Source organism: Ammodytes marinus, assembly GCF_949987685.1.
Source record: "Ammodytes marinus genome assembly, chromosome: 16".
NCBI classification, from domain to species: domain Eukaryota; kingdom Metazoa; phylum Chordata; class Actinopteri; order Uranoscopiformes; family Ammodytidae; genus Ammodytes; species Ammodytes marinus.
Genome location: NC_137220.1, coordinates 6,041,961 through 6,054,494, shown reverse-complemented (window position 1 = coordinate 6,054,494; position 12,534 = coordinate 6,041,961). Strand labels below are relative to the sequence as shown.

The window sequence follows — 12,534 nt, the reverse complement described above, 5'->3', positions numbered from 1 at the left end:
TACCCTCCTGCAGTGAATTTTATAATATCTGTAAAATAAAAACATTTCCATATAAAAATATATTTTCCCCTTCTTGTATGATGACCATTGAGATGTGATCACACAGAATGAATCAAACAAGATTTACATAAAAATATCACTGTTTAATTATCAAAAGAAGATGTGACATAAACAATGTGAAATGTCTCAGAAATCAGTTGCTTTTGGTTTTCCACTCGACCCTCCACTCGTCCCAGTCCAGTAGAGTTCGTTTAATGTCCCATCCTGCAGCTTCTACACCTGGAAAGTATTTTGGAGAAATCATGGTTTTATTGGAGGAAAAAAACATAAAAAAAAATTCACACAATATAAAGATAATTTAGTTTAGATAATTATCTTATAGTTTAGTGGACAGTCCCCTTTATTATTTATAATTAACTTTACAGTAAAAGGAGCAGCAATATTAAGATAATGCCTTTTATGGGTTCAAATAACCTGTTTTATGTTTGCTCACCTTTGAGGAATGGATTGAAAATTGTGTCCATCACCGTGTGACTCTTGTGCACCTTTTCCCAGTGTCCTTTAAAAAAATACCAATAAAAGTTTGTTTTATGTATAAGAGAGAAGGCATCCATATTTAAATGTAGAGCAAGCAAATGTGGAGAAAGCTCTTTTTTTGTAGCTTTTTTGTAAACTGGTATTAGCTACAGAGGGCCCCCTTTGTTTACATACCTTTTATTTACATACAAAATAAATAAAAATTCCAGCGCACACACATTGAGTACAGATAGCGGATTGTAAGGAGATATTCACTGATTTCGACAAAAACTGATTTTGACAACAAGCTTTCTCCAAAACCACTGACTCCACCTTTAAGATAAGATAAGATAAGATAAGATAAGATAAGATAGTCTTTATTGTCATTGTACAGTCACCTATACAACGAAATTGGGAGTGCCAACTGAAGGTGCATTACACACACAGAAAAAACAGACAAGCAATTTAAGTTAAAAATAGTATAAAAACAAGACACAGAAATAACAAAAAAAACAAGACAAGGACAGGCAATGTCATAATAAATACATCTAAAAGGCAGAAAGCATATTACACTTGTGGAAAGTGAGGTAGCCTATATGTATGTCTGTTTAATGTTTTATGTTTTATGAGAGTTAAGTGTCCTGATTGCCCAAGGAAAGAAGCTGTTAGCCAGTCTGTTGGTTCTGCTCTTCAGGCTCCTGTACCTCCTACCAGAGGGCCGTAGGCTGAGCAGGTTTAATGTAAAGTCACAAAATCGATGGAGTTTAAGGCTCACTTACTTTCATGTAGTTGTGACTGAGCACCCAAGTTGCCACTCAGCCACACAGCTTGGCACATTGCTCTGATTTCATCATGAACTGACGCATCTGGTCCCAAACAAACACACACGCAGCCTAAGAGGAAAAATACAAGAACATTTAAAGTACGTTAATATGGCTCTAAAACACACTGTTGTTCTATTGAAGCAGACAGAAGACCACATACCATTTCTTACTCCTAACAGGTAACGTGTGTTGTTTTCCTTCAAAGCCAAATTCAGTTCCTCTGGGCTACAAAACAAGCAACAATATATATTAAACTTTGTAGATTTTGTCTTATTTTAAAAGGCAAAAATGGTGCACGAGGAAATTACCTTTGTACTACTTCCTGTAGCCTCACTCCAAGTTTGATTGGCACAGCTTTCCTAAACTCTGAAAAACATAAAATAAACATTGAAATAATGGAATCAACATTATAAGTGCTTCTCGAAACCGTAAAAAATTAAAACAATTAAAAAAATAATGATTATAATAATTATAATAATAATAATAATTATAATAATAATAATAATAATAATAATAATAATAATAATAATAATAATACTTATTATTATTATTATTAAAAATATAATAACAATAGAAATTAAAATCCTGATTCTTACCCAAGAACACTGGTTCTTTCTGATTGGCCTGTATGGGACTCGGGACCGTCCCATCTCTGAGGTATTGCTGCAGTACGATGGAGAGCCGCGCCTCGTTAAAGGTTTCCATGACAACAGAACGCACGGCTTTGTAGTTGGCAAACAGGTGGAGGATGGTGAAGAGGAAGAAGAGGCTGAGAGTCAGTCTGAGAGAGAGAGAGAGGGGGGAGGGAGACAGAGAGAGAGAGACAGAGAGGGAGGGTGGGAGAGAGAGAGAAAGAGGGGACAAGGAGAGAGAGACAGAGAGAAAGAGAAAGAGAAAGAGTGAGAAAGAGATAGAGAGTGAGCGACAGAGGGGAGAAGGAGAGAGACAGAGAGAGAGAGAAAGAGAGGGAGAGAGAAAGAGGGAGAGAGAGAGAGAGAGATATTATGATAAAGCCAAAAAGTCAATTTCTCCGTAGCGTGGATAGAGATTATAATGTGTGTCAAGAGCCTGTATGAGATTCTAATGGTTATTTATAGACATGTATATAAAAATACTTACACTGGGTTATCAGTGACGAGGGGAATGAGCACCAAGCTGACCAGCAGTCCGGCCAGATTCACTAAAGTCTCCTGGAGGAAATAAAAATACGAGATGAGAATGACAAGATTATGTAAAGTTTATTTACAATCATTAACACCACCTGTTGCTATTTCTATTGCTTCTGAGGAAGACTGCGGGTAGAAAAAAGATTTAAAACACAAACGTCACTAATAATCCCATAGAGGTTCTGTACCGACCTGACTTCCATCTTTAGCTGAGATGTCGGCCATGTTGTCTCTACGAGCCTGATGGACGGTGAGAGCCGCTCTGGTCGCTCCGCCCGCCACTCCAACTATGGACTGGAGGAGAAACACACACACAGGAAATCACAATCAGCTTATTCATACATCAAAAGAAAGTGTTGTGGAAAAGTCCATTCAAAAGTGAAACTTTCATATATTATTTTTAATTAAATTACAGGAAAAAAAATGAACTTTTCATTGATATTCTATTTTTTTTTTATCACAGCTGAGCTTACTTAAGGTATTTTAAGTGTTTAATTACCTTGAATATCCCTGCAGTGCACACGATCAGGGTGAAGAAAGCAGGGAAGTATGGCGCCAGTATTTCCATGAACATGGCGATGTCATTGAGGACGTCAGCAACAAGTCTGGGAAGAAATACAATGAAAGGACATTGTCAAATGTATTCAAGATCATGACTAGACTGACTGTTTTTTTCTTCTTATATTTCAGTGCTTGTACAACACACATACTGTACCTCCATATTTTTGCCTCAGAGTCCAGTTTACTCCTGGAAAAAAAAATCATAAAACTGATTGTAGAGGAATTTACCATAAATGAGCACAAATACAGTAAACTTACATTTAAGTGTATCTAAGTATTTTCGTGCTTACAATGATACAATTACATGCATTACAACTACAAGCTTCATATTAAAATACACAGAACATTAACATAGGCAGAAATATGAGTGTACCCTTTCCGCCAAGCGAACAGGATTCTTCCCAACATGCCAGTTCCATCTGTAGGGTTAAAATAAGAACGAGTTTGTAATTTTTACTCACCATGCAAGACTAATATAAATGTACGGTATGTTGTTAAGATGTTTTAAAAGGTGATCAGACCTCTTAGTAACCAGGTGACTGTTGCCGCAGCGACTGTTGCCTCTTGGTTTCCCACGCCGACCCCTTTGAGAGAAGCTTGAGTAGCGAGAGTCCCCGACAGAGAGCTGCAGAAAGCCTGAATAATAATGATTAGAATAAACTTTAATCAATACAAGGTTCTTATAACCAAGACAAAGTGTGTTAATAACGACTGAACACAGAGTGCAAGTAAAACAGCCATATAAGGAATAAAGTGTTGTATTCCTTTATATGCGAAAGACAATAAAGACTTTATGATTCCGAAAACAACAGGTGGTTCAGTAAAACAAAGTTCTATAGTAAAAAAAAAATGGTCTTCAGAAAAAAGTGAGTTTTTCACTGAGATTTATAAGAAGTGAGAGTTTGCTGACCTCATTTCCTTATTCATAATAATGCTGATGGTAATAATGAATGATGATCATAAGAGTTTTTTATTAGTATTATATCGATTACTGCACCTGCATAGTGTCCCAGAACTGGTACTGCAGGTAGTCCTTGCTGACACTCTCTGGGTAGCCTTGAGGCAGGAACACACTCTGAAAATAAAATATATATTCAAATTATGAGTCAATATTTAAAAAATCAACAATTCTTAACGGAAAAATCCTTACTTTAAAAACTCCCACGATAGAGTTCCCTCTCGAATCCCCTTCACTCCCCTCTCTTCGCCTGTCCATCACACCATCCTTACCAAAATACTTCCAGGATTCTGCACTGCCATATCGCTCTGTGGCCAAAACCACGGCCCCTTCCGTCTCCATTTAGGCTATGGGTTAATAAACTTACTAGCAGTCTATACATGCACTGATATTTACTCAATTAAAGCCCATTTTCAGTTTAGTTTCACTTTAAACTGGACACAGCTTACGTGTCGTTTTCTCCTCTCCCCTGTTATGAATTTGTTTTGCAGCACTTCCGTGTTTGGCGACTCCTGATTGGCGGATTGGCCATTTAAGGCGGAGCTTCGACATTTACGTCACCGCACCTCCAATACGACTAAAGTGAACGGGGGGGAGAGAGAGACATGCTAATAATCCTCCTATAATAAAGTTTATCGCACAAGAACCATGATCTTTGCTGGATACACATACAGGTAAACTACAGGCATTTATAGGAGTATCGCAGACCTAAAGCCATGCCACTAGCATTGTGAATAACTTCGTTTAAAACTACACATAGCCTATGCTACTGTGCCCAAGGTGCAGGACAGGTGGCCTCAGATGAGCATTTTCCGGGTTTCACCAAAAAAGGCCTATTGCACGTGGACCATAGAGGTCCTGCTGCAGAAATTATTAAATCATTTTACAGAATATTCTAAATGTATTCAACCCAATCTATTTGCTTATTACATAGTTGATATAGTGCAAACCAATTAAACATTATTTTCTGTCAAAATCAAGATTTGAGAGAATGGATGTGTTCTTCAGATCTGCATCACTGTATTCACCAAACATGTACACAGTCATTTTACTAACTTAGTAATGTAGTGAGAAAATGAGATCATAAGGCTGTAATAATCAAGCTAAGAGTAGTTAATCAAACAACAGAGGCTTCATGTGTTTGGGTTTTCCAGTCAGTGTGGTCAGTTGTAGTTGCTTGTGTGTGTGTGTGTGTGTGTGTGTGTGTGTGTGTGTGTGTGTGTGTGTGTGTGTGTGTGTGTGTGTGTGTGTGTGTGTGTGTGTGTGTGTGTGTGTGTGTGTGTGTGTGTGTGTGTGTGTGTGTGTGTGTGTGTGTGTGTGTGTGTGTGTGTTTGCGTTGGTCAGCGGGTCTGGGCCTCATCACTAGGCCTGGGTCATATTCATGGGTCATCTACTCTGCAGCTCCGGGCTTGTAGCATGGTGTCATCTCAGCAGGAGAGGGGAAAGCGACTGCTCTGTCTGTTCAGCAAATCCTTAGCGTGGTCTCAGTATTCTGGTGCTGATTCTTAGTTTTAGGTCGGGGGCATCTTCTCTGTGGCTCTGCGGTGATGGGCTGGAGGTGGCTGCTCTGTAGGCTGTGTGGCTCTGCGGTGATGGGCTGGAGGTGGCTGCTCTGTAGGCTGTGATGGTGGACCGTGGTGGGCTGGTAGGCTGGAGGTTGCTTCTCTGCAGGCAGTGATGATGGGTCTAAAACATCCTTCTGAGGGGGCAAACGACTGATCTGTTCAGCTGGGCAGGGGGTGGTCAGCTGTTCAACATCTGAATGAGGACAAAAGAACAGAACGAGAAAGAAAGGTTGTTTTAGTGTGATATCAGTGAAAATGCCACTGCACTGGCAGGCAGGATGACCATGCATAATGTTGTTGAAAGAAAATTAAACATTTTCTTACCATTGTTTGCAGTCATGAAGAAACGAAACAACAATTTAAATAGAAAAAGCTAGCCAATAGGCTTTAGAAGAAATCCTCCATCAAAGAAGCTGCAAAATATGGTTATCTTCTCACAATGGGAACAAGACTTATACATTCCTAAATTAGTTTGTTAGGCATAAGGAATTACGCAGAAGGTGGTAAAAAGAAACATAAAATAAACAATTTTTTGGGGGGGATAGAATGAGGTTAGCATATTTCCAGGGAAATATTCATATTCAGCTTCTACAAGAGTTTGAAAGCAAATGATGTAGTTAGAAGCAAAACAAGAAACAAGTTTAAGTAAAACTTCAACGATCGCTGAGGTTTTCTTAAACGAGGGGAAGGCAGCAATGCAAATGAATGCATAGTAGTAAAGGCATTGAGGGATTGTCTATACAGTAAGTGGGCTATCAGTGGGCAAGGGCAATTATTTGTGTGGTGTGCAAATGGTGGGGATACATCTGTGATACAACGCTAAAGAGATAGATGGGGGGGGGTTTAGAATTAAACAACATCCAATATATCTCACACTTATAAGTCTATACAAGATAAAAACAATGTTTCTTATTGCACTAATAAGCATTCTAACATTTGAGTCCAGAGATATATCATATGCAATATTTGCCATGACAGTAACGTGTCTAAATACTTTCATACTTCTGGAAGACTTGGATATTAAAGCGTTGAATGCTGCCTAGGTGAGGTTGAAAGTATAGTTCCACTGGCGTCAATTCCCTCTCTCTCTCTCTTGTATTGTCTGAAACCAATGAGGAATGCACCTGACCTGATGAGTAATAACCAGCTTCACTGATTGGATAAAAAGCCTCGCCAGGTCCCGCCCCTATATGCTCTTTCTCACGAGGAAAGATCATCCAGCTGTCTCTATGACACTATCAATCACTGAGCCATGGGGCAGGAAATCATTATTATCTCTTCTCGCCTGTTTGACTTTATAATGAGAAAAGTGAAGGATGTAATAATATGAATAGTTATATATAATGCAGTTATACTGTAATCCGTATACATACACACATCCCACTACTAGACACCTTGACTTGACTTTACACACTTTTAACATTGTGTGCCATTACCTGACCTTTGAGTGTAGATGTGTGTGGGATACAGGAATGAATAAAGTATATGTCTGTGTGTGTGTGTGTGTGTGTGTGTGTGTGTGTGTGTGTGTGTGTGTGTGTGTGTGTGTGTGTATCTGTCTATCTATCTATCCCAGAATAGACAGGTCATCTCATCATCACGAGTCCCAACAACAACCGTCACCCCCATATCCATTAATAGCTGTTTTCGTCTTTCACCAGTGAACCCCTAACTTTAGAAAATGCTTATCCTGCAATCTATCCATCTATCTATCTATCTATCTATCTATCTATCTATCTATCTATCTATCTATCTATCTATCTATCTATCTATCTATCTATCTATCTATCTATCTATCTATCTATCTATCTATCTATCTATCTATCTATCTATCTATCTATCTATCTATCTATCTATCTATCTATCTATCTATCTATCTATTTATTCGTCTGTCTGTCTGTCTGTCCGTGTGTGGGTGTCTGTCTGTCTGTCTGTCTGTCTGTCTGTCTGTCTGTCTATCTATCTATCTATCTATCTATCTATCTATCTATCTATCTATCTATCTATCTATCTATCTATCTATCTATCTATCATCTATCTATCTGTCTGTCTGTCTGTCTGTCTGTCTGTCTGTCTGTCTGTCTGTCTGTCTGTCTGTCTGTCTGTCTGTCCGTCTGTCCATGTCTGTCTGTCTGTCTGTCTGTCTGTCTGTCTGTCTGTCGAGGCTAAATCAGTTGAATGGTAGTTATCACTGATAACTACCATTCAAAACAGTCACAGATTCCACAGCCTGATAACTTATCAGGCTGTGGAATCTGTGACTGTTTCACCCTGGGGCAAGACAAGTTTGGACACACCTTTCCCAGGTTAGGAATGTTGTGCGAGAATGACTGTCAACCTTTACAGTGTGTGAAAGTGTGACTCACACAGGATATAGGGAGCTTAACCTGAGAAATGTAAGGGTCAGAATATGATAGGTAGTGGGTTAAAGGTGGAGTCAGTGATTCTGGAGAATGCATGTTGTCAAATCACACTTTGTCGAGTTAGTGAATATCTCCTCACGATCCGCTACCTGTCTGTGCTGTGTGTGTGTGCTGAAAAAAAAATCCAGTATGGAAAAACAGCCAAAGGCTCTGTAAACTGGTATGCGAAAAAAAGGGGGCCCACCATAGCAAGCAACATGCACACTAAAGAGCCTATGTGTTAGCACTGGATTTTTTTCAGCACACACACACACACACACACACACACACACACACACACACACACACACACACACACACACACACACACACACACACACACACACACACACATTACGAACAGGTAGTGGGGATCGTGAGAAGATATTCACTGATTTTGACATAAAGTGATTTTGACAACAAGCGTTCTCCAGAATCACTGACTCCACCTTTAAAGGAAGGGGTTTGTCTGGAGTGGGAGGGTAAAGGAGCTTGCGTTGTCAATGGGGCGTGTAAGTTTCACACAGTTTCCCTCACTTCTCTCTCACAGCTCTGTCATTCAGCAACTTATACGGTCCTGGGACTTTACTGTTGTCTTTTTGGACTTCTTACGGCAATGACCGCGGTTGGTGCTTGAATATATACCACAAGTGGGAATCTTCACTGGAACTTTGAGATCTATAAAGGAAGAAGTCTTAATTTGGCAGCTATCACTTTTTAAACTTGGTTGATTTTTGTTTTGGAGAGAGGAGAACACCTGACTTGCCTACTACAACATCTCCTTAAGACTTTAACATCACTCTGAAATAACACTCGGGATTAACTACGGACTGGGTGTGTTTTTAAGACCGAGGAGCAGATTGAAAACAAGAGCACTTCACATTTGATCAGGTTTGTACTTGAAAGTTAAGAATGGAATTGTGTTTTAAAGTGTAATATCTGGTCAATAATATGACATGAACTTTTCTTTAGTTCCCTTTGTTGTCTTCTAGAACTTTCTTTAAGATGTTTGCTTTCAGTTACTGTATGTGTGTGATTACAGAACAGAAACTTCGATATCATGACTCACGATTAATAACTGCGACTACCGGAATCATTAACTTTGCCTATAAAAATGATTCACAGGCCACAGTGTGATATAACACGGGAAACTCTGCAGACACATTCACTCATGACAAACACACAGAGAGTGTGTTGGCTTGGCTTGGGCAACTTTTGGATCATATTTTAGATCACAGATTAGATAAATTAGATTTTCTGCTTTCATTTAGCCGTGACTGCCATGCCAGAGAAGGTGTGATCTTACAAGTTTTTCAGGCTTTTATTGTTCGGTGTGTTAGTGTGTGTGGGAACAATTGAAGCTAAGGCCCATTTTTTTTCTTTCATCTTTGAAAGGGGAAAGAGAGAGATATTTTCAAAGAGCTTGTTTGGACTTGTAAGGGGCTATTTGCTTCTTGCTCTGGGCTGTATCTAGGTCAGTGTTTGAAACTGCCCAGTGTAAACTGATTTGACCTTATTAACTACTAATACAAGGTGAGCACAGGTCACAAAGGCAACTTGGGGACACATTCTTTTTGTTTTTCAGCAAAAGTCAAAGCAGTGTCACGCTTCGCCGAGCACTCAAAAGGAAGTAACAGATTTTTTTTTACAAGGAAAAGACTAGATAAATTGCACACTTTTGAAATCCCCTAAAATTCCCTTTGGGACATGTTGGCATCTCAATATTTTTTATACAGAAAGAAAGAAGGAACAAGAATAGAACAGAAAACATCAAAGACAATCTGGGTCAGACATTAAATCAAGTTTTTTGTTCTTCTGTTGTGTCTACACATTCTGGAATGCAGGAACACAAGTGTTCCTCTATGGAGCATTAAAGAACATACATTCAGCAAACATTTACCTTAGCAGGGTTTAACCTCTTGAAAACAAACAACTCTATCAGGTCTGGACGAAAATAAATCACCAAAGCAGCCTCTCCTGCAAATTACTCACTCAAATCACAGGGAGAATGTTTGTTAACAAAAATGTTTTTGTCTAAATCAGTGTTATATCTCCACACAATCTAGTCTGTACTGTGAGTGTGCTGAACCAAAAATTCCAGGGTTAATACAAAGCCTAGGCTCTGTTAAAGAGCATGTTGCTAGCTACGCTGGCCCCATTTTTTTTTACATACCAGTTTAAAGAGCCTAGGCTGTGTATAAAAACTGGATTTTTTTTCTCCAGCGTGCACAGACAGTACAGACAGGTAGCGGATCGTGAGGAGATATTCACTGATTTCACCACAAAGTGATTTTGTCAACAAGTGTTCAACAGAATCACCAAATACTCATTATGTGAGTAGTTAAACCTTCTAAAGAAATGCTTTAATGTTTTGCAGAAATGTCGGATTCACCCCAGAAGCATGAAGAGGAGGATCCACTAAATATAACTCACGGACAAGGTTTAGGAGACACAGACAATAACAACTCACTCAAGCAAGTGATAAGCAGCAGAGTGGAACAGTGTGCTGTGTCCTGCTCCCATGACAACCACCACCGCAAGCTAGCCATCAGCAGCATCATCTGTGGGATCTCCTGCATCGGAATCATAGCTCTGATCAATTCAGTCAAGGTATTTATTATTATTTTATTTATTCATTTGTTCTTTATTTCGCCTGTCAGTCTGCTCGAAACTGAAGCAAAGACACTTGTAAACTTAAAGGTGGAGGCAGCGATTCTGGAGAACGCTTGTTGTCAAAATCACTTGTCGAAATCAGTGAATGTCTCCTCATAATCCTCTACCTGTCCATGTTGTGTGTGCAAAAATCCAGTGTTAATACACAGCCTAGGCTCTGTACACTGGTATGTAAAAACAAAGGGGGCCCACAAGCCCATTTACAGAGCCTAGGCTGTGTATTAACACAGGATTTTATTTTAGCTCACATACAGTCTTGACAGGTAGCAGATCATGTGGAGATATTCACTGATTTAGAAAAAAAGTGATTTTGACAACAAGCGTTCTCCTGAATCACTGCCTCCACCTATGAGAGACAACAAACAAAAGGGTTAACTAGTTTCCTAGACCGAACTAGATTGTCATTGTTATTAACGTCATTATGTCTCGTCCTAATTCCAACAGGCGGAGGAGTCGACAGATCCAGAAAGAGCCGCAAAGTTTTCACGACGAGCGAAAAAGTGTGGCATCATCTCCATAGTGACATGGATCGCTGTTCTGGTTTCAATCCCCATTCTAATGGCACTGGTCTCATATCTTCTCACGCTGAAAGACTGATCATCTGGGACAAACATTTACAGAATATAAACACTGGAGTGGATTCTGAGTTTGGACGTTTATGGACATGAACAGAGGACAATACCAAGCTGCTCAAACAACAAGACATCAAGCAAACGGGAGTTACAAGAATACTTTTTAAAGGTGCACTATGTAACTTTGGGTGTGTCAGAGAAGTAAACATTTTCTAAGGTATATTCTCATGTCTGAATAGGAACATGAACATTGGGTCCCTGGAACACTGTTTGAAGTAAGAAAAGCTTCCTGAAAATGTACTGTTTCACTGTTGTTGTTTACAGCAGCAGGGTCAACAGTTTGGTTTACAAACATATTCTAGTTAACATTTGGCTTCAATTCTGTTTTTAATTATGATGGAATTACATATAGAGAACATGTGTTTTGTAAACTTACTGCAGGCTCTGCACATGTAAACAAATCTCCTATGAAACTGCATAGTGCACCTTTAAGTTTGTTTTTGTGCTCAGAAGATATTTCCTTTCGTTGTCTACACTTAAATACTTCCTCATATTTCGAATTTTCTACTCAAGGTAAAACCTCTTTAGAAAAATGTTTTTTCAATGATCTTTACAACTTTTTACATGTTATTTTTTACATGTTGTAATATTTATTTAGCAATTATGAACATATGCACAATTCAAATCATCTAAATGACCCATATAAAATCCAGCATGAACTTTTAGTCTGAGACATATCACACACTGACACATTTACATTATATTTTAATAAGAAGAATTGTCATTCCCCGGTAATGACCCAATCCTTAATATGTTTGCACTTAAAATGTCATTACACTTCAACTGGTGCATTTTTCAGATATTGTATATATACTTAACAGATACTACGAAAGTTAATAAATTACTCAATATGTCGATCTAAAAGTAGCAAGATACACTTGTTCATCAAAGATTGGTTCTAGTGGCAGTGATCATAGCAGTACTAACTCATTATGAGATCTTGCTGCAGACACTGTATCTTGGCATTATTGCATTGTTACTATATCATCTTTATTCATGTCAAATATGTCAATATGTTGTACTGTACTTTTATACAAACATGTATACAATTTTATATAATAAAAATAGAAAAACTTGTGTGCTGCTCTGAGTCGCTTGAAGCATCTTGACATTCAACGATTACAAATACGCCTACAATAACATCTATAAAACATACACATTTTACAGTTAAGGCAACCTCATGAAAATTTGGCCAAAATAACAAAAAAGCTTGTACATTAGGCAGTTTTATCAAGAA

General features: G+C 38.6%; 2 protein-coding genes across 3 annotated transcripts; one reads left to right on the top strand and one right to left on the bottom strand.

Moving 5' to 3' along the window:
* Positions 1 to 71: 71 nt before the first annotated feature.
* On the bottom strand, positions 72 to 4,490 carry rusf1 (RUS family member 1). 2 transcript variants are annotated; one of them, XM_080043397.1, is made up of 14 exons: positions 4,218 to 4,490; positions 4,065 to 4,142; positions 3,589 to 3,703; positions 3,441 to 3,486; positions 3,222 to 3,254; positions 3,006 to 3,111; positions 2,699 to 2,800; positions 2,460 to 2,530; positions 1,937 to 2,121; positions 1,649 to 1,706; positions 1,501 to 1,565; positions 1,296 to 1,409; positions 494 to 559; positions 72 to 279 (listed from the first exon to the last, which is right to left on the bottom strand). In XM_080043397.1, the coding sequence occupies exons 1-14, from the start codon at positions 4,365 to 4,367 to the stop codon at positions 194 to 196; spliced, it is 1,275 nt and encodes a 424-aa protein (XP_079899523.1). In that variant the 5' UTR covers positions 4,368 to 4,490; the 3' UTR covers positions 72 to 193. The 2 variants fall into 2 exon arrangements, with proteins under 2 accessions (XP_079899523.1, XP_079899524.1); XM_080043398.1 differs by having other exon boundaries at positions 4,298 to 4,477.
* A 4,055-nt stretch (positions 4,491 to 8,545) lies between these two features.
* Positions 8,546 to 12,422, top strand: LOC307263611 (transmembrane protein 265-like). The gene is made up of 3 exons (XM_080044801.1): positions 8,546 to 8,883; positions 10,370 to 10,602; positions 11,110 to 12,422. The coding sequence occupies exons 2-3, from the start codon at positions 10,372 to 10,374 to the stop codon at positions 11,260 to 11,262; spliced, it is 384 nt and encodes a 127-aa protein (XP_079900927.1). The 5' UTR covers positions 8,546 to 8,883; positions 10,370 to 10,371; the 3' UTR covers positions 11,263 to 12,422.
* The last annotated feature ends 112 nt before the right edge of the window (positions 12,423 to 12,534 follow it).